A 22624-nucleotide genomic window follows, 5' to 3' on the forward strand; every position below is an offset into this window, starting at 1 on the left:
AGCTTACATTAGCAATGTGTCAGATATGAATGTCGGTCTGCTTTAAGTTGTACTTTACTGGACTTTCTTTAGAGTGGCAGTCACGTTTAAAAAAAAAAGTTTTCTGTTTTGTTATTTCAGAATCACAGCATAAATAATACATCACTCGCAACCTCTCAACATCAATCACTAAAATGCTTGGGTGGTTATTTCCTTTGATGTATTTATCCTTGTAAAATGTGACCAGCTGAGTTATGTGAGAATTTCACGGATTTGCTACAACAGGAAAACGGCAAGTGAAATTTTTAAATGGCAAAATTATAAAGTGCATCCATCTCAAGTTTACTATCGATGTTATGCCGCAGTGTTTAAAAGGTAAATTCAGTCAGCTCCGCGACTTCGTCTTGTCCATCTAACTTCTTTTATCTTGCAAAGCTTAAGAACAGAAATAACAATGGTCATTTTCATGATTGAATGAATGATTGAGATGGACGGGACTGGTGTCCTGTCCAGGGTTGCTTCGTGCCGTAGACCCGATGCCGTGTCCCGTCTAGGATGGTTCCTGCCTTGTGCTTTGGCCTGCAGGGATACGCTCCAGCTCTCTAGGCTTCTGTAATGATAGAGGCGTAAAAAAGTTGATGTATGACCAATCGAGAAAACTCAACTAAATAAATAAATGTCAGAAGTGCCTGAAAGTAGCTGCTGCTAAGAACGTTTTGCATTTCAATTAGTGACTGACTGATGATGGGACAAACGTTAAAACGTTTAGCTTAAAAAATATTTTTTATGCAATCTCATAATGCAGAGGCACTTTCCATTATTAAACATATTCATGCAGAATTTAGCTCCATTTAAAGTCTGAACATGAAAGTTAAATTAAATTGATCTCCGTATAGTATTCATGGAAAAAAACGTTTTAAATTGTGGCTTTTATGAAACCCTTTAATGTTATTGACTTCTCTGTCCAGGTTTTAATGATCAGACTCATAAATATCAGGAAACCCTCACACACTGCAGACACATCTAATCTCCAGTGTATTAAAGCTTTTTTTTCTTTCTCTCTCTTTTCCTCTCATACGTCAGAACAATTTCTAACGAACAGGCAGAGTTACAAATTGCCTAAGAAAATGTAATGGGTGGGATGGAGCTTCTGGCAGTGGCGGTTATGTAATCAAATCAGTTTTAGTCTACCTTTTTTCCCTTAGGATCTGGACCATTTACTTGATATTAAATAAATCACTTTTTACTTTGGTATACTGCCAAGTTCCATTTCTCTGTTCAGCTAATGTTATCAGCTTTAATTAGAGTAGCCGATTTTTTTTTTTAAATTTTTTTTGCTCCTATACCGAGTAAAGAGGTAGTGGAACCAGAACGTGAACGATAAATGAGGATCAGTGATGCCCTTTTTGGCACTGTCGCTTTAAAGTGAAAAATATTTCCAGCTTTCACGATCCAAGTAAACTGAACTTCATTGCTTTAAAATGTCTGTCAGTTTTAATATTTGTTAACTTATTTGTGTGGAAATATTTGTACACTTCACCACTCTGGGTATTGCAAATCCCAATATAACCCATTATATGATACACCAGTGTGGGAAGAATTTCAAGACTAAAGCAGTACAATTAAGTAAAGGCATCGAGAGCACGCCAGCCCTCGAAATTCTACAGTGCTAAGAGCGTCCTCTGTTGACAGAATCAGCAATTCACCACGCCGGAGAGGTATTTACTTAAGCTGCTGCAACTAGAAGTCTGATTAAATGCTCTATTCCCCAATGACTGTTTAAAATGCCTGTAAATTTGATGAATCATGATGGCAGTAGCTTAAAGCCACAAGTTTAAACAACAAAACCTTTAATGCAAACTTTTCGAATGCCTCTCACATACATACATTTGCATATTCTCAAACCAGCTTAATCCAACTGAAGGTCGCGGAGTTGAGTGGGTGAGCCTATCCCGACACCCCGAACAGGCGCATGTCCGTCGTCACACAGGCTTCGAACACACACACACAAACACACACACACACACGTAAAATGGGCGGTTTTGGGATTGTGGGTGGAAAATTCAGGCAGAACAGAGTAGAACGTGCAGACTTGAGACAGAATACAGAATTCGAAACTAGAACGCTGCGCCACCATGCTACCCACGCCTATCACAATCCAAAATTAAAGGGCAGTTACAATCGGAAAAGAATGCATTAATTAGATTTATACGGTAAGTGTCATTTTTCAAAACAGAACAACTTAAACGTTGAGAATGTTGTTTTTGACAGTGGGAACTGTAGTCTAAGTAAATAATATGCTAACAAATTTCACGTGAGGGATTTTAATAAAAAAAATAAATAAAAAGTACAACTCTAAATAAAGACTTCTAAAGAAATATAACATGTTTATACAAATCTGCTACATTAATTTTCTTTACACTTTAATGAAATAATCATGTATGATATATATAATTATGTAATCATTGTTAAATTTTGTTTAGCACGATGGAGTCTTTTCAGTCTGGAAAGAAAAAAAAATAAGTTGCTTTATTCACAAAGGGAATATTCAGTCTCAAATATATGCATCGTTTGAGTTTTAATTCAGGTTTTCGCATGCAGTATTCATTTCAAGAGACACTAATTGAACAACAGGAGGCTAACTAACACGCCTAGTGGTGCAATAAATCAATTCCTGCATAGCTTTGCAGTTAAGGGACTCTTAATAGGTGAATCGTCAATTAAAGGAATTAACCCCGTTGATGTATCGGTCAATCCAGTCGTTTAATTTTCCTCTTGCCTATCATTTTGCATATTCTGTTATCCCTGTCGATCAAATCCCTGCAGAGCTTTAATCTTTTTCACAACAAGAGATCAAGACGAGCTGATGTGAATGCTGATATGACAGAAAATTAGACGGATTCAATTTGACATATTCCTTTGAATTATTCGCGCAAATCTAAAACGCAGAAATACGTTTACTCTTTTCAACTAAAAACGCAAGCACGTATTCTCAGTCAATCTCTACTGTGTTCATGGTGCTTTATGTGCCTCAGAATCTGTTTGAACTTTATCAAATGTTCAGGGATAATCTATCTATCTATCTATCTATCTATCTATCTATCTATCTATCTATCTATCTATCTATCTATCTATCTATCTATCTAGTTCAAAGTTCCATTTTCCATGTACTCAGTCCCCGTATAAAAGTAATATTTTTATGATTATAACACTTTGGTTACATAGTGCCATAATGTGTATATTAAAATGGACTCTTAAAGGGACGAATATTTTTTTTTTCTTAATCATAAAGCCTCAATAGCGCTTTTTATTTTCAGGTGTTAAAAGCTAACTTTTTAACTAACTTTCGGTACCAACTAACTTCGAGTTAAGCCCAGTGGATACCGACCTACCCTCTCAGCCTTCAAAGATAATGTCATTGCAGAGGATCAAAGATCGCCAGGCCTGAGAGCAGCGTGTGATAATCGTGGTTTCACTTCAAAGCTAGAGGTATTCCCTCCAATACTTAGGGGCAAGCATGGGTGAGGATATCACTGTCTAAAACTTTCATCTCCTATACACTTTTGCAACAGCTTGTTTCCCTGCCATGTTGCTAGTGTTATCAAAGTACCGATGTATCTCCTCTCTGCTAAACCACACTCTTAGTTCTTCAATGGCACTATTTTGCTCTTTTCATGGGTTGTGTGGTTCCGTATGGGTTCCCCTGACCAAATACCACTTCAGTCTGGGAGGGTATAAAGAAACACAATCTAAAACGAATGCATGGTGTGGAGTAACAAATTATGAAAATCTGAACTTAGCCTGTGGCATTGTATGCAGCAAGAGTCCTTTTTAAATCACGACCCATTGGTATTTCACAAATCTATTACCATCTGTTTCATGGTCATTTTCTGTATGGCGCCTATTCCAGATCTAAATAAAAAAAATGTTAATTTTGGAACCTTCATTTGCATAGGTCTTTTTGGAAACAAAAATGGTTCACTGTGCAGTCGTTCTGAAAATCCACTATGGCACCTTTATTTTTAACAGTGCTTCAGACAAAGAAACAATTTTACTCTTCGGACTATGAAGATCCAAGCACAAGCACCCATCTTCATAGATGACATGTGAGTAAAATCCACTGAGAAAAACATCTTTGTGCGCGAGCCATTGTACTGTACTAGAACCTCAAAAGTCACAGTTCTGCACTACTTTGCTCTTTAGTTGTGTTTTTGTTGCTGATCATTCGGTAGTTACGTTAATTGTATTGTTTCGTTACTTGTACGGATAACATCCTTCCAAAGTGAATGTTTCCGATCTGACGCATTGTTTCTTATTTATACAGTGTTTATCATTATGTACTCATTCATCTGTGTCTTCTGCACAGATGTTGTACCATATGGTCTCAATATTGATGTTTTTGCACCATATTGTGCCAAATATATTTCATGGATCCCTACAAAAGTATAAGAGCAATAAACTGAATATAATTACGCGAGAACGTACGTTTTTACAGAACGTTTGAAAACAAAACATGCCTTTAACAACATATTTTGAGGATTTTTGTTGTAATGCTGTCGCTGAACCACAAAACTGAGAGCAAGTACCAGTAAATAATGTGGCGCTTAATGAAAATATTGCGCTGGGTTAGGTAGCTTGGCACATTCAGCACCACGTTAGCTGAACAGCTCTTTGCCATTTTCCACTGCTACAGTGGCGCCATCTTCAGGATAAGAAAACGAACGCAGTTAAACGCTGCTAAATGAACAAGAAAAAGCTATTCCGCCCCGCCCGTCTGTTTTTCATAATGAAAATTTATAAAGACAGTAGATTATGAAGTTAAAAACAGCCAAAGAAAATGTGTATGTATTTTATTGTTATGCGTAGTTTTGGACTCATGTTTAAACATTAAATAGCATTATCCATTCATTTTTACCTCATTTGAATGTAAAACAAACACTCTTTTTCAAAGTGCTGCCCAAAATAGAATTTGTAAGTCGTAGACTAATTCACCTTATATTTTTTTTTTTTTTTTATCTGACTGTTGGATATTTCACAATTTGTTTCTTTTGGTTTGTCATGATATACATGAAGATCAACTGGAAAAATTATTATTTTAGTATTCTTTAGGTTTTGCGTGTGGGACAATAAAGCTTGCAAGTTCAGTCTTCCCACAGGCATCTGGAGATTTCTCGTGCATCAGTGGGTCTCTCTAAGCCTGAACAGTGGGATCATGGCTTCAAATAGGCAGCTTCTGAATGTCTTGACTGTATGGTTGGGCACCATACAGAACAAAGGAGAACAAAGGAGTTCAGAAACCGTTTGGAATTACCTTGATTTAGGCATTAACTGTTCATAAAAATGTGGTGTTATCTTCAGCTAACTCCCATAATAGATACAAACAAACAATTGTACTTAACCTATTAATACAACCAAATGTCCTTCTTGTTAATACAGAATACAATAATAAAACACTTCTGGTTAAGACCAGAAAAAGTATGTGAGCTAACATGTTTAGTAACTGTGAGAACGTCCTTTAGCAGAAAAAAACTTTCCTGTAGCTGCTGATCAAACTCACACAATGGTTAGGAGAAGTTCAAGACCCTTCTTCCTTATAAAACTTTTTCAGTTATTTACTATAGGATTCCTTGCATGAACAGCTGCCTTCAAATCATGCCATCAGTTTTTGCTCAGGTCCGGACTTTGACACACCATTTCAGAACACAAATTTCTTTTGTTTAAGCAAATCTGTGGCTGACTTATCATACATGTTTAGGTCATTGTCTTGTTTCATCAACTTCTGTTTACTGTTGTGTAATGAACTCCTACCTTGACATTCTCCTTTAAAATAACGTGGTACAATTTTGAATTTATTGTTCTCTATATGACACCAAGCTGCACAGGACCTAAGGCAGCAACTCCTCCCCAAACTATCATTCTCCTTCCACTGTGCTTCACAACTAGGATGAGGCTGTGGTGTTGATGTGTGGTGCTTTTTCTCCTTTAAGCATTGCATGTTTCTGCAAAAGAATTCAGCTTTAGTCTCATCCATCCACAGAACATTGTGACAGAAGCATTTTAGAATATTAAGGTGGACCTTTGTAAACCTGCAGCATGCCAAATGTTTTTTATTTGGGGGGAGCAGTGGTTTACTCTGTGATGTTTTTCAATGAACAGCATTGTTGCTTAATGTTTTCTTATAGTGGACATAAGATTGCAGATATTGGAAAGTTCAGGAGATTGCAGCTCCTTTCTTAATACTATTGTGGTTTTTTTTAATCCCTTCAGCATTGTACACTGCACTCCTGCTCTGATCTTTCCAGGGAACCCACTCCTTTGAATTTTTTCAACAGTATCCAATATCATTTATTTCTAGATGATTTGTTTTACTGTAGATTAATGAACAGCCCAGTCTTTGCAATTGCATTTGTAGCACTTTCCAGGTTTATGCATTTCTAAAATTCTTCTTATATGAAAAATAATAGTAAAATAATAGAACAGTATCGTCTCCAGACAGAGGAGCAGCTTCAGTGACAGACTGAGGAGATTGTTCCTCCCCCACACTATGCGACTCTTTTTAGTTCCACCCGGGTGGGTAAACGTTAACATTATTCAAAGTTATTGTCTGTTTTACCTGCATTTGTATCACTTTTTAATTTAATATTGTTTTTTTATCAGTATGCTGCTGCTGGAGTATGTGAATTTCCCCTTTGGATTAATAAAGTATCTATCTATCTATCTATCTATCTATCTATCTATCTATCTATCTATCTATCTATCTATCTATCTATCTATCTATCTATAAGGTCTTCTGAAATTTCTTTTGATCAGAATATGGTTCATTGGAAGAAATGTTTCTTGAGAACAGCAAGCCAAACTTTGGATGCCTTATAGGCCAGGGCATCTCCAACCCAAACATGTATTTCCATCTCATTCATTGGAACACCTGACTACACTAACATTTGGAGAAGTCATGTGCTCAGAGATTTGGACAATTTTTGTGGCACTAAATAGCTTTAGACACAAGTGCAGTGTGATGATGTTTTACTTATTTACATGAAAACTCCTCCCACAATGATGGCTGAACAGACGAATGGAGAAGGAAACATCCTTAACTCAGGAATATTATTGTCAAGAATCTTTGATAGAATTTACTATCTTCAATTTCCTGTTATTGCCATAAATATACTTCAGCTATATTTAAGGTATGCTTTCTGAAGTTGAAAGCTTTTTCATTTCAAAGTGAATGTTCTTGGTAAGTTTTAATGCTTTAGTTTTTGTATTTGCACCAATGCCCCATAGACCCTTTAAAGAGTAGCCACACACACAGTGTTTTAAAAAAAAAGTTTGACTTGAAAAATATCAAACTTTTTGATCTAACATATATCACCGCTAGATGTCATTTTTGTTTCATGAGACTGAGACACTACAGAATAATATCTCTCTTATGCTAGGAACACATTGCAGGATGGACAGACCAATTTTGGACCAATTTCAACCATTTAGATAGTTGGGGGGTATGCAGTGAATTCATTTAACATAACTACACATCATGCTATACAGCGTAACATTCTGTTAGTCTTAATGGCTTCTGAGTACCGTCTGGAAGTTGATAGTGACAAGTCCACTATGATCCTAAATCTTTCTCATAAGGTGTACTTTCAATTTTCAGACCTCCCATTGTAATCAAACCTTATATTTTTACTTCCTATGTATGTAGTGAGAAGTCAAGCAAAATGACACCTTTTATTGGCTAACTAAAAAGATTACAATATGCAAGCTTTCGTGGCATCTCAGGCCCCTTCTTCAGGCAAGATGTAATCATAAGTAAATTATTTTGTCCATTGTTCTGAGTTTGTACTGTATTGTGAAAGTATTTTATTAGTGACTCTTTATCACAGTATATATTTTATGTGAATTAAGTGTATCAACTCATGCCTAATAAGAATATATATGATGGGAACGAGTGACATGATAATGTATTAGAATTTCATATAGTGGATAGTGGAAGTGCAGCCTAATAAGCCAAACGAAGGTTAGAATCATTCCACATGTGTGCTGGTTAATTTATTAGGGGCTTTAGAAATAGTGGGGTGCTGCTGTACTGTTGCCCATGGTGAGTCATACAGTCTTGTCACAGTGATTTTACATCATTTATCAGGGGCACACTAACAAAAGAGTGGCAACAAATGCATGACATAACAGAGGCATGGGAGAAAAATGCACACAGTGATAAATGCACACAAATAGTAAAGGGTCACTATACTGTACAATTCATAGAACCTCAAACAAAACTTCCAAAGCAAAAGAAAACAAAACATATAACACCATTCTTGTCAGCATTGTGTGGCAGAAGGCATTGTCCCTAAAAATTGATCTGGAAAGAGTTTTGTCTGGGTTGCTTTTCTTTGTAACAGATGGGTTTGCATGTGGCCAATGCAATGTACTCTGAAAAAAATCAATATTTCACTATTGGTGCTTGACCTATCTCAAACTACATTTGATCACATTTCTTCCAGCATCATCATCTGCTAAAATATGGGAATATAGGTTGAAATATGTGAGCCTTGCAGAGAATAAATTGGCTATGAACTGCTTAAACTGATACAAAAAAGGTGTGTTGCAGTTGATCCTGAAACAGCAGAGTAAATATTGTGTCTGGAGTTCTCAGTTCTACTTTTATCTGGTTCCTCTGTGCATTTTGACAACGGAATCATGTGATAGGTAGGAACCAATCCTAGTGGAGGGAGACACACACACAATAGAGCAGTTATATAAATTAATCATGTGAAAAAATAAATTGACCCTTCTAAAATTCCTGTGGTTTTACATATCAGAAAATAAGTAACAAGAATCTAGATGTGACCATGCTCTAAAATTACAGTAGATAAACCTACCCTCAGGTAACAAACAACGCATAACATACTTTACTGTCATCATTTAGCCAGCAAGCATAAGATGTGTGAACAAGTAACATCCTTATCATTTCCAAAAAAATTAAGAACATAGTTAGATCAAAGCGTTACACTTTATTAGTTGATGATCTGGAAGCGCTACCTGCTGCATCTACATACAAGAAAAACAATTGCTACATAAAATCAAAACCTCTGAAATTGAGCTTCTGAAATCTAGCCCCAGGTTCCTGCGAGGCCTATTCTCCAAAATAAGCATTTCCCCAAACCAAAAGAAACAAAAAGGAAAAGACCAGACTTTATACAATCCTTAACAACCAACCATAAATATTCAAAAAAGGAGAGGAAAACCTCTTATTCAAAACATAACCAAATGAAACTTTGAAAGTTTATTACAAAGAAGTATATTTTCAGAAACAAAACAAATGCAAAAATTGGCAAAATGGGTTAGCCTAAGAGGCAACCAAGGTAAAACAAAAAAACAGTCAGTAATCCAAATCCTCAGTCCATAACAAAGTAATTGAAAACAAGCCATACATATCCAATACCTACAATGTGATAAATAAAATATCAAATCATTGCCAATCTGGACCACCTTACCCTCTGCCTGCAATATAAACACAAAGGGTGGTCCTCCAGCTGGATTGTTATGGTGGCCCCAACCCTGAAATTCTATAAATAATAATGGGGACAGGGCACATAACAGAAAACATTAATTCACAAATAAACATAATAAATACATACTAAATAATTAGTGAACACAAATACAGGTATATACAAAACATAATATACAAAAAAAAAAAAACAAAAACAAAAAATCATAATCAATGACATAGTGCACATAATAATAATAATATTTAGAAAATAATTAAATGCTCACCAGAATTAAGTTACACTTAAGCTAGAGTTGAGACCCTGGTTAAAACATGACACGGTACATCAAAAAAGTCATCCATATATCAGTGTTATTTGATCAGGATACAAGGCACCAGACTTAAAGCTAATCATATTTTAATAGATAGATAGATAGATAGATAGATAGATAGATAGATAGATAGATAGATAGATAGATAGATAGATAGATAGATACTTTATTAATCCCAAGGGGAAATTCACATAATCCAGCAGCAGTATACTGATACAAAAAAAAACAACAAAAAAAAACAATATTAAATTAAATAGTAATAAAAATGAAAAATGAAAAAAAAATAAAAATAAAAAAGCAGACATTAACTTTGAATAATGTTAGCATTTACTCCCCCAGGTGGAATTGAAGAGTCGCATAGTGTGGGGGAGGAACGATCTCTTCAGTCTGTCAGTGGAGCAGGACAATGACAAAAGTCTGTCACTGAAGCTACTCCTCTGTCTGGAGATGACACTGTTCAGTGGATGCAGTGGATTATTCATGATTGACAGGAGTTTGCTTAATGCCTGTCGCTCTGCCACAGATGTTAAACTGTCCAACTTTACTCCTACAATAGAGCCTGCTTTCTTAACAAGTTTGTCCAGGCGTGAGGCGTCTTTCATCTTTATGCTGCCTAATATGCAGGTTAACTTTTTGGTTGTTTTTGTGAATATTCACTAAATTAAATCCCTGTTCTTTTCTACAAAGTGACTGCCTGAGATGGATACAACTGACTGGCTATGCCACTGAGAATACAGTTTTACATAAATTATGGAAAACGTGAATAGTGAATACATGACGAAAAAGGTATACGTATACCTTGACTGTGTGTCAGTTCAGTTTTGTCCCCTCCTCTTTAGGACAGCTGTATACTATACAGTTTTAGCCCATCCTGTAATCTCCCTAGAGTTTGTTTTTAAATCAGCACTTAGTCATTGACTTTCATGAAGAAGTTACTCACAAGCCATAAGATAATTGTACCATCCAAAATAGTAGTGCATTTTTAAATTTTATGTTTTTCAATCATGAGTTGTTTTAATTGAGTTTATTTTTATTCCATATAATTAATCATACAAAAAACAATTGATGTATGTTACACAAGTATATAAAATTGAGCTCATAGTCTACATATCCTGGTAGAGTTTGTGAAATATTGCACATTGTTTGGAAAATATAAGTAACCATGCAGAAAGCTTTCTTTTAATTAGGGAGTGTGCGCAGGCAAAGCAAGTTATTATCACATAATGGTATGTGCCCTTTTCAAATCATAGTGATAACTGAAATCAACCAAATTGGCCTGATCAAAAGTGTATATACCCTTGAAAGTTGACACACACAGGTTCAAATTAAGGGTAATTAAGGGAGAGTGTCCACAGTTGTAACTTTGTTGATTGCAATCAATGTTGGTGTGCAAAGCATCAATTTAAATTAATGCAGAACTGCACTGACTTTGCTGGATACCAAGCCATGGGGATAGCAAAAGAATTATTAATAGATCTGTGAGAAAAGGTTGTTGATTTGTATAAATCAGTAAAAGGATATAAAAAAGATATTTGGTGAAGTACAATGTTAGTACTTAGTTAATACAAAAAAGTGTTAAAGTTAGAGCTCCTGTTGATAACAAGCCACAGTCAGGTAGATCAACCAAACTTTCAGCCACAAATGCCAGGGTCATTTGTCGAGTTGCCAAGAAGAACCCACAAGCCATTTCAGCTGAGATACAGACTTCTCTGCAAACAAGCAGTGTTGCTGTTTCAAGGTGCACAATAAGGAGATGCCAGAACAAAAATGGGCTAGACAGTTGAGTTGCAAGAAAAAAGCCTTTACTGCCTTTACTTTACAAACACAACAAAACAGCCCACTTACAATATGCCAGACAGCATCTAGACAAGCCACAAAACTTCTGGAAAAAAGTCCTTTGATGTGATGAGACTAAAATTAAACTTTATGGTCACAACCATAAATTCCGTGTTTGGAAGGGATGCAATAAGACCCATGATGAAAAGTACACCATCCCTACTGTGAAGCATGGAGGAGGTCTCTAATGTTGGGGGTTGAGCTGAGGCACAGGTAACAGTGAAAATCAATGGCAAGATGAATGCAGCATGTTACCAGAAAATACTGAAGGTCAACTTGCATTCATCAGTCTGTAACTTGCGCATGGGAAACACTTGGATCTTCCGTCATGTCAATTATCCAAAACACATGGCCAAGTAGACCCTTCTGTGGCTACAGCAGAAAAAAAGTGAAGGTACTGGAGCTGTCATCACAGTATCCTGACCTCAATATCATTGTGCCACTTTGGGGAGATCTCAAATGTGCAGTTCATGCAAGGCAACCCAAGAATTTACCTGGAGGTTTTTTACCAAGAAGAATGGGCAGCTCTACCACCTGAGAAAACCAAGGGCCTCATCCAGAACTATCACAAAAGACTGCATGACATCAATGATGCTAAAGGGGGCAAGAAACAGCATTATAAACTAAGGGTGTGCAAACATCTGAACATGTTACTTCTGAATGTTTAGTTTAAGGGCTGTGCTATTCTGTGATGCCTTACAGTTTAATTAGGATTGCATTAAAAGTAAATGAAATGTGCTTTCCCTGATCACTTATCTTTTCTTTAACGTATGGTACACATCTTAAACATTTTGCCAGGGTATGTAATCTTATGAGCACAACTGCACATATACACTCACCTAAAGGATTATTAGGAACACCTGTTCAATTTCTCATTAATGCAATTATCTAATCAACCAATCACATGGCAGTTGCTTCAATGCATTTAGGGGTGTGGATCTGGTCAAGACAATCTCCTGAACTCCAAACTGAATGTCAGAATGGGAAAGAAAGGTGATTTAAGCAATTTTCAGCGTGGCATGGTTGTTGGTGCCAGACGGGCCGGTCTGAGTATTTCACAATCTGCTCAGTTACTGGGATTTTCACGCACAACCATTTCTAGGGTTTACAAAGAATGGTGTGAAAAAGGAAAAACATCCAGTATGCGGCAGTTCTGTGGGCGAAAATGCCTTGTTGATGCTGGAGGTCAGAGGAGAATGGGCCGACTGATTCAAGCTGATAGAAGAGCAACTTTGACTGAAATAACCACTCGTTACAACTGAGGTATGCAGCAAAGCATTTGTGAAGCCACAACATGCACAACTTTGAGGCGGATGGGCTACAACAGCAGAAGACCCCACCGGGTACCTCTCCACTACAAATAGGAAAAAGAGGCCACAATTTGCACGAACTCACCAAAATTGGACAGCTGAAGACTGGAAAAATGTTGCCTGGTCTGATGAGTCTCGATTTCTGTTGAGACATTCAAATGGTAGAGTCAGAATTTGGCGTAAACAGAATGAGAACATGGATCCATCATGCCTTGTTACCACTGTGCAGGCTGGTGGTGGTGGTGTAATGGTGTGGGGGATGTTTTCTTGGCACACTTTAGGCCCCTTAGTGCCAATTTTGCATTGTTTAAATGCCACAGGCTACCTGAGCATTGTTTCTGACCATGTCCATCCCTTCATGACCACCATGTACCCATCCTCTGATGGCTACTTCCAGCAGGATAATGCACCATGTCACAAAGCTTGAATCATTTCAAACTGGTTTCTTGAACATGACAATGAGTTCACTGTACTAAAATGGCCCCCACAGTCACCAGATCTCAACCCAATAGAGCATCTTTGGGATGTGGTGGAACGGGAGCTTTGTGCCCTGGATGTGCATCCCACAAATCTCCATCAACTGCAAGATGCTATCCTATCAATATGGGCCAACATTTCTAAAGAATGCTTTCAGCACCTTATTGAATCAATGCCACGTAGAATTAAGGCAGTTCTGAAGGCGAAAGGGGGTCAAACACCGTATTAGTATGGTGTTCCTAATAATCCTTTAGGTGAGTGTATATATAAAATGTGCCTTATAAGAATTTGTGTTGGAGGCTGTGGTAGTCAGCTTGGGGCTGTGCCTGGAATGACCGGGAGAGAGACAATGCCTCCCCCAGACCACGAGAGGGCAGCTGCCCTGGTTTGTATGGGGGTCATGGGAATTGAGCATGGAAGCTCAGCCCTGTAAGGGCCCTTGGCCACCGCCATTGAACGCCCGGAGGATTAAGGAGCCCTGGATGTCAGCATTCTGCCACACCTGGAATTGCTGCCAAAAGGATTACCAGGGACACCCAGAGTCCCGCAGTGAGTTGCATTCCTGGTGTGGCGGAAGTGCCGCAGGAAGATCATCAGAGGGCACCTGGAGCATGTCTGGGTGGTTATAAAAGAGGCCGCCTTCCTCCAGTCATTGACCAGAGTTGGGAGGAAGAGGAGAAAGCTCAGGAGAGAGGAGCAGAGGCTGTGAAAGGAAGGACTGTTGAGAGGCCTGAACTTAAGGGTGTTTGGTATGAGGACACTGTGTGCTATACAGGACTTTATTGATTGAAATAGTGTAAATAAAAACCGTGGGTGTTAGACTTATCGGTGTCTGCCTGTCAAACATGTCTAGATGGGAAGTGGGCTTTCCTACCATGTTGAAATTCAAACATGAAAAAGTAAGAATAAGAGATGGGTGGGGTTATATGAACCAGTTACTAGAAGATGCGTCGATTAGAGTGAAGATAAGACAGTGTTAGTCATTCCATTCTGGGATCAGGTTTCAAAGGACTGGGTGAAAATGGGCATGGAACTTCCTGTGTATCCACAAAACCATCTCCTGGTGTAGTCTTTAATTTTGTCCCAGTAAGAACTAAAGAATGGTTGCAGCTATGACAACAAAAATATATATTGACGGGATATTGGACTATCAAAGCATATGCACCTTGCGAGTGTTAATGGTGCGTAATTTCTTCATGTACTGCATCCTTCAGATGTTCCAGAAACAAAACAACAAACTTATACCTTGAATAATCCATTAAATATTAAACCACACTAGATTTTAGTCCCTAAATTTTAGCTACAGTACTTCTTTCTAAAAACATTCTGGAGAGTGTATAATTTTATTTGCTGTAGCCAGAGATAGTTAGCAAGTGAGGTGATTGGTCTCCTTGTTAAACAAGCAGGTGAATATGCAGCTGAAACATGGCTTATGTCTGTATTTAGTACAAGAAGCAATGCACATCTTGGGAGTTCATTCCCATGCTGTCTTTTGAGAGAGACAGGTGGGCAAAGTACTCATTTGAGTGTTACCTTTTCTTTTAGGACGAATTTATGATCTTGGTTTTAGTTTATATTTCAGAGGGGACCTTTTGCTGAGTGAAATTTAGAACTGGTACTGTGATCAGCAAACATCAGAGTGGGTAAATTTTAAATGTATTTGATAATTCACAGACAAGCTTATTATCAGAGGTATCAGATTTTCTATTTATTTTTAGTGGGTGTTGTCAGCTGCTATTGCCTTAATTTTAATAATTTATTGTTTTTTAGACTAGGGTGCCCTGCTCTTTGCTGCTTAGTTAGAGGAGGTATCGAGTTGACTGAATGTGAGCAGATTTTTAAACTTGTCATTAGAGCTTTAGTGTTTGGTGGGGGTAATGTGGATTTGTGTTTACTTTTTCATTTGTAATTTAAATTATAGAGTGCTTATTGAGTTTTTTTTATTTTTTATTCTTTTCTTTAATGTAAGTACCTGTATGTGTCTTGTGTTTTTCTTCTTTTAATACTTTTTAAACCCACCCATATTAACTTTGATCAGACTGTAACTCATGCTTTATTGTAAGGAATTTTATCTCCGGTTTGTAGCACCTGTAATATTAGTTTGTGTCTTGAATGATTTTGGGAATCTCTCTAATTTTGGTTTAAGTTATTCTGTGAGCATCATAGTAAAATTGTACTGAGTTTCTGAATTCCCACAAACATTTTAAACAGAACCTTCTAGACATAACACAGTAAGACCAACAGCAAGGGCCAGCATCTTATCTGCATGTGCAACTGAAGATATTTAATGCAGTTTATATAGTAGATTTAAACCTCTCATTGTATAATTTTGCATTGATGGATATAAAGCACATAAAGCACATGAGCCTTGTATACTTTGCCATATACTTCAATCACTATTTTTTGTACACAGTTATTTTATAGCACACATTATTACAAAAGTTTATAGTAAATCTACACCTTCTGCAGATCTCATTAAATGTAGTGTTCTGAACTACTTAATGATCTCACTTTCAAATCATTGTCTTACTTATGGGCTGATAACTTTCATTTAGTATTTCAATTCCACAATAATAGTGGAAGTTGAGTTTTTCTACTGTGCTGAAATACCACCAGACAACACTAGATGTCACAATGGTACAGGGAGCTCTGTTTTGCACTGCATTAAAAGGGTGCAAACCTATTATGTGGAAAAGCAAAACATTTCATTCATTGTACAGACTGAGCAATTAGAGACACTAAATAAATTAACAGACATTGTGTAATTTGTAAATGACAAACTTGTAAAAGACAATTTCAAGTTATTTACGTTTATATGTATTTCTTTACTAGGTGTTCCTTATTCAAATAGACGTACTGTACAATTCACAAGTGGGTGAAGCCAAATACCAGGGAAACTATACATGTGCTAACTGAATTTTTTTAAGAGTAGCTATGTGTATATGATTGTTGTGTTGACACTATTATTATATGAACTGTAAGTCAACAGTAAATAAGAATTTAATTGGGAGCTGATCACTTATGAGGTATGCTCTTCATATACAAAATGTTTTGAGCCTGAACATGAAAGGAGTATTTTACAGCTTTCAGTTTGAAAGTGACCAAGCGTAACTCCTGTATGCTACAATGAGTGAATTACAAGTTTCTAGTATTTGTGATTTATAATTCTCTTGTTTCATAACCAAATCAAGGTGAATGTCAAAGACTGCAAATTCAAGTAGTATGCTATTATTGAATATCTAAGGCTAGAAACAATCTTGCCTAGTCAATGTGTTCCAGTGTTAGGAAATGGGAGGACCAGTGAGATGTGGGTTTTATTATTTTAATATGTTTTGAAGCCTACTCCTGACTTTATTAGTGGTCCCTGTCCACATCTTGAGAAAGGTATCTTCTTGCGATAAAGAAGACCCTCATTCTTAGAGCTTCCTTACAGACGTCAATGTCATCACTGCAGAGGCAGCAGAGTTTAAGAAACTGTGAAAGAGGTAGAGAGTTTTTAGTATGCCAGTGATGAAAGGAGCTGTGGAGTCGGTAACTTTGTGATTCAGCTGGCTTGCAATAGACAGGGGTTTTAAGTACTGGAAAACTGATAGAAAGACCAGTATCTAAAAATGGTACAGTTGTGGTGGACATGTCAACTGTAAACCCTAGAGATGGATGGAAACTAGTAAAATCATTAATGAATTTCTGTAGCTGGCTTCTGGAACAAGAGGCAACACCAACACAGTCCTTGATATACATTTTTGTACAGTACCTGTACAAAGTCTAGGTAGGAAGGAAGAAAAATGCTCTTTCAACCAACTGCCAAAGATGTTGACATGATGGTCCCATTCTAGCACCCATTATATATATATATATATATATATATATATATATATATATATATATATATATATATATATATATATATATGAATTGTGAATTGTTGGGTTATTACAGTATGGATATTAGAAAGTACATAAACTCATTCCTACAACTGATCATATAGACAAGACTGGAAAGAACTCCATACTAAGAGTCCTCCACGCACAGTGAGTTGCAATTTTTGTCTCACCCTCCTTGTGTGCTCTTCCTGCACCATGGTGTTTCTACAATGTATACCGTACATATGTGTTAAGTCTGTTTTAGCAACACACTATTCTAGTTTTGAGTACTTAAGTACAACATTCAAATAATATTATATTTGATGAATACTGAGGTGGGCTGGTATCCTGCCCGGAGTTTGTTTCCTGCCTTGCGCCCTGTGTTGGCTGGGATTGGCTTCAGCAGACCCCCGTGATCCTGTAGTTAGGATATAGTGGGTTGGATAATGGATGGATGGATGGATGGATGGATGAATAAATTTTTATATAATGGCCATAATATCTGCATGCTGTTCAAAATGTTTAATATATTTATTGCCTGGTTTTTGTGCTCTTTGATTAACTAGTGTAGCTTCTCAGTAAAACATTTATTCTATTGATGCTAGTTTGACTGCTTGAGGGCAGGATATCTACACATTACAGCACTGAGTTCTTGTCACAAGCCTTCTCTGCAATCTAGTGCTTCATTGATTACTGTGTAGCAACATGCAGAATGAGACACATTTCACGGGGCCAAGTACCTGTAGGGTTACTGCAAGGGGCCGGCGATTATGAAAGGATGTGGGGCCATGTGGTTGAAAGCAAACACTCTAGAAGAATCCCATCTCTTGTACAGCTATCTAGGGAGTGATTTAAATTAGAGCACCATGAAAGTCAAGATGTCTGGTTGTGGGAAGTGATGTTGAAACATGATAGGAACTGACAGAGCCAATGATGAGGAAGGAGTCCATAGCCCTGCTGATTCATGACCAGGAAAAGAAATCACAAAGAGGTGTCTAGAAGATGCGTGACTGTAGAATGGCCTGGCAATCATCTCAAGTGTCCATGCAGTGGGGACAGCACAAGTTGAGATGTGACATTTCCTGGTGTTTAGCAGCATATTTGTTATTTATGGAGGCGATTTGAATATGTACATTAAGATTTAGCACTCTACTTGTTCTGTGTTAAAGCAATAAATATGCTCGTTTGTCTGAAATGTCAAACCTGTACGTCCTGCATGGTCGCTCTCTTTATCTCTCTTTATATGTACGTGACTCTTCTATTACCATGCTCATTATAATGGTGTCTGCTCATTTAATTTAAATTATTTTACATCAATGCTTTATTAAAAAAGTTCTCAAAACCAGAACTTAAATTAAAATTAATTTGACTTTGCATTTAAAATTCAATTGTCAAGTTTTTGTTCAGAGAAATGAAAATGATCGCCTTACGATTTGGTTTAGGCAATAGGACTATGTATCAGGATCAGCCCCCTTCATATGTCACAGTTAAGAGATAAGCTGCAGAATTCTGTCATAGCAGGACATCAATCAAATATGACCCATGGTCTGTCTGGCCTGCATTATCAACAAAAGATGAAAATGTTGCCCCCATGGAATAGTCATTAATGGAGAATCAAGTAGTGACAGTGAGTTTAATAGTGGACTTTACAGGCATTTCTTAGGGGTCAACTGAAACCATTATTCATGATTAATGAAACATGAGTAATATCTTCCCATGGCTATTTGGCCATCTTGACATATCAAAAAACATTTTGGCCATTCAGATTTGACAATAGCAAACTCTCTAGAAGTATCCCATCCATTCTACAACTTTCTAGGTTCCGCTCTGCAGGAGCTAGGCCTCCTGCGGCACTGGGTTCTATAAATTGGAGCAATGATGATAGCAAGGTGTCTTCAACAACCATCAATAAGAGTGTAGTAGACTTAAGGAAACACCAGAAGGTTGTGGCATTGTATAAAGACCTACCAAAGCATCAAACCCAACAGTTTTCATCATTTTCAGAAATGTGGTGCTCTCAGTTGACTTCAGGCAACATTTTATATTATAAGCCAGTGCTTAGTGATAAATGATTTGTGTGAAATTGATTTTGCAGTAAAAATTAAAAGTTTGTTTTGCAAAGAAAAAAATCACAAAACAAATGCTATTTTGTGATGAACAAAATGTGTACCATAGACACAGGAAGAAAGGTGATTAGTGACTATCTGGAAACATATTCCTACACACTGATTTCCTGTTGAGAGGTTTGTTGTGGTTGTTCTGGGAGTACAATGGCAGTGTGATGCCCACTTTGGCTAATTGAGATGTGTTTGGCAAACAACACTCTAAGCTCCATGATGCTTGAAGCGTACACATCCTCATCCTTATCTGCAGGAACCAAGAAATGGGAAAGGGTGTGTCTAGGCAGTGACAACAGTCGGGGTCCCCGTGTAGTGAGTTTTTTTCTAGGGGAGAATGCAGTAATACACATGATGTTGCATTTTGTTGTTTCTTTGTGTGAACAATATGCATCAAGTCATATTATTAAAAATATACTGTGCTCCGATATGGCAAGAGCCATAAAAAAAGCCATTTTATGCGTGTGCTATGGGTTAAACACAAATGTAAAAGTGAGACTTTAGTGAGCAATATCCCTTGTTTTAAAAAATCTTTAACACGATAAAAAAACTAATTATTAGTATTATTGTTAATATAATTTTAGTGTCAGTTTTGCAAAAGTGTATGATAAAGAAAACTTGCTCATCACTACCATTGATACTCAGAAGTGAGTCATTCTCCAAGTGGTGTTCCATTTGTCACTTAATTGACAAACGGATTGGTACTAGGCTTGGGATACCGTCTGCTTTTTCTTTGGGACTGATATGGAGATACAGACACAGTGTAACAACAACAACAATAGCATTTATTTATATAGCACATTTTCATACAAACAATGTAGCTCAAAGTGTTTACAAGATGTCAAAGAGAAAAAAAATAAGACTAGGCAATAATATTAAAGAATAAGCAAGAAAAAAAAAGAAAGAAAAAATTTAAGGTCAGATAGCCAGGAGGACAGAAACAACAAAATCTGCATGGGTTCCAAGGGCATTCTCCGCAACATAAATGTTTTTAAATCAATCCTCTTTTGTTTTCAGGCTTCACACTATAGGATTTGACAAAGTTGGTCTTGTGGACATCCTTCATTCCATCATCACAGGTGGCTGCATGGTGCCTTGATCAGGTACTGGTGGCGCAGATTACCACCACAGAAGAACCAGAAAAGACAACAGAAAATGGTAGAGATTAGTAAAGATTGCAGATCCCTGAAGAATATAATTCTATGACAATATAGTCTATTAGGAATACAACTAAGATGTAGCTATGAAAAAGACAAATTAAATTAATGGGTTTTTAGAAGTTATTTAAAATGTTCCACAGTATTAGCCTGGCTAATTTCTATAGGTATAGCATATTTCTATAGATGCATAACAGCAAAACGCCGCTTCACTACTTCTTTTAAGTTTGGCTTTTGGAATAATAAGCAGACTTCCACAAAGATTTAAGGTTTTGACTTGGAGTGTAGGGGGACGGGCATTCCAAAATATAAGACAGAGTGAGATTATTTATTTATTTATTATATTTGTATTGGTTTTATTGTAATCATTCCATACAGATAGATCAATTTTTACAAATCACAGGATTGAAAACAAATCAGCCCAACTCCCACCCCTGGGAAAGAGAGCATGGCCAATGGACTAAAACCTAAAGCTGGTCAAAATACATAAATTGATGAGTTTTTAGGTGGATAAAAAAAAAGAATATGGGAAGAGGATATTTTTCCTCAGTGCTTTAACAGCTTATTCTAAAATATTATTGATTAGATCCTGCCAGGTTTTGAAATGCCATGTTCTGCACAGATTTTCTAAGAATTAATTTTTTTCCAATTTCAAATATTATACCACATCAAATATTATAACACATCAATTACCCACTGACTTAAAAGAGGTGAGTTAGGATTCTTCCAGTTTAGCAAAATAAGTCTGCGTGCCAATAGTGTAGTGAAGGCAATCACAATTTGTTTGTCCTTCTCCACTTTAAGCCCATCTGGGAGAACACCAAACACAGCTGTTAATGGATTAGGAGAGATTGTAACACTAATGCTGTCTGAAAGACACTTAAAAATATTTGTCCAGAATGATGTTAATTTTGTGCAGGCCTAAAACGTGACCCAGTGAGACTAGGACTTGATTGCAGCGTTCGCAGGTTGGATCATGCCCTGGAAACATTTTGGACAGTTCTAAGCGAGACAGATGTGCTCGATATGTAATTTTAAGTTGAATAATTGTATGCTTTGTGTATATAGAGCTCGAGTGAATTCTCTGCATTGCGACCTTTCACTCCTTTTCTGATATGTTAAGTGGCAGATCTTTTTCCCGTTGTCCTCTTGGATCTTTGAAAGGGAGGGACTGTAAAATAATTTTATATATTGCAGAAATGCTGTCTGAGTCCTCCAAACTGAGCAATATTTTTTCCAGCATGGAGGAAGGTGCGAGATGAGGGAAATTGGCCAGGCTCTATTTGACAAAGTTTCTAATTTGGAGATAGTGAAAGAAATATGTTGCTGGAAAGTAAAATTTGGAATGTAATTGTTCATAGGATGCAAATATGTTGTCTATATAAGGATCACTAAGTAATTTAATCCCAAATGTTTTCCAGATATTAAAAACTACATATGTTTGCGACTTTAGTGTTTTAATGAATCATTGTCAAATCTGTAGAACAGACGAGATTTGGACTAACCAGGAGAAGCATGTGAAAGCAGAAATGAGTGAGATTATTTAAAACTTTATAAACCATTAGTACTATTTTAAAGTCAATTCTGAATGACACAGGTGTTGTGATGTGAAATTTTGCATACAAGTTGATAAATATTTTGTATGTCTTTATTTGTAACTTATATTAATATTAGTAATATTAGTGTTACATTATAGATAGTAACAGTAATGGTTTGATGGTTTAAGAACCCCTTCCCCAATTTAGGACAGAGTTTACGACAGGGTTGGGGGAAGTGCCTCAAACAGGTTTGGCCAATAATACTCTGCTGAAGTCTCTCAGTCAACCCCCACATGAAAGCCAGGCTGTCTAAATACCAAGCTTTACCTTAACATATGGTTTGAAGGGCAGGTGTGAAGGTGTTCTAGCCCCCAACTGGTCTGAAGTATGGCTGTTTAGAACTGTCTTGTATCAAAAGTACAAGTACCACAATACCCTATTGGCTCTGGGGGTTGGACAGAAAACCTATAAATTTGATGAAAGACCATCTTGCATCATGAATTGAAAAGGACAATACAATGAAGAGCATAG

General features: G+C 36.9%; 1 protein-coding gene across 1 annotated transcript in view; it reads right to left on the minus strand.

The window, feature by feature from the left end:
* Positions 1-20358: 20358 nt before the first annotated feature.
* The window catches only part of rgra (retinal G protein coupled receptor a), a 31285-nt gene continuing 29019 nt past the window's right edge, over positions 20359-22624 (minus strand). The window contains exon 7 of the mRNA XM_039772358.1: positions 20359-20504. Within this exon, the coding sequence (XP_039628292.1) occupies positions 20472-20504 (33 nt within the window). The 3' untranslated portion in view covers positions 20359-20471. The remainder of the gene's footprint in view (positions 20505-22624) is intronic.

Source organism: Polypterus senegalus, chromosome 1 (genome assembly GCF_016835505.1).
Source record: "Polypterus senegalus isolate Bchr_013 chromosome 1, ASM1683550v1, whole genome shotgun sequence".
Taxonomy (NCBI): domain Eukaryota; kingdom Metazoa; phylum Chordata; class Cladistia; order Polypteriformes; family Polypteridae; genus Polypterus; species Polypterus senegalus.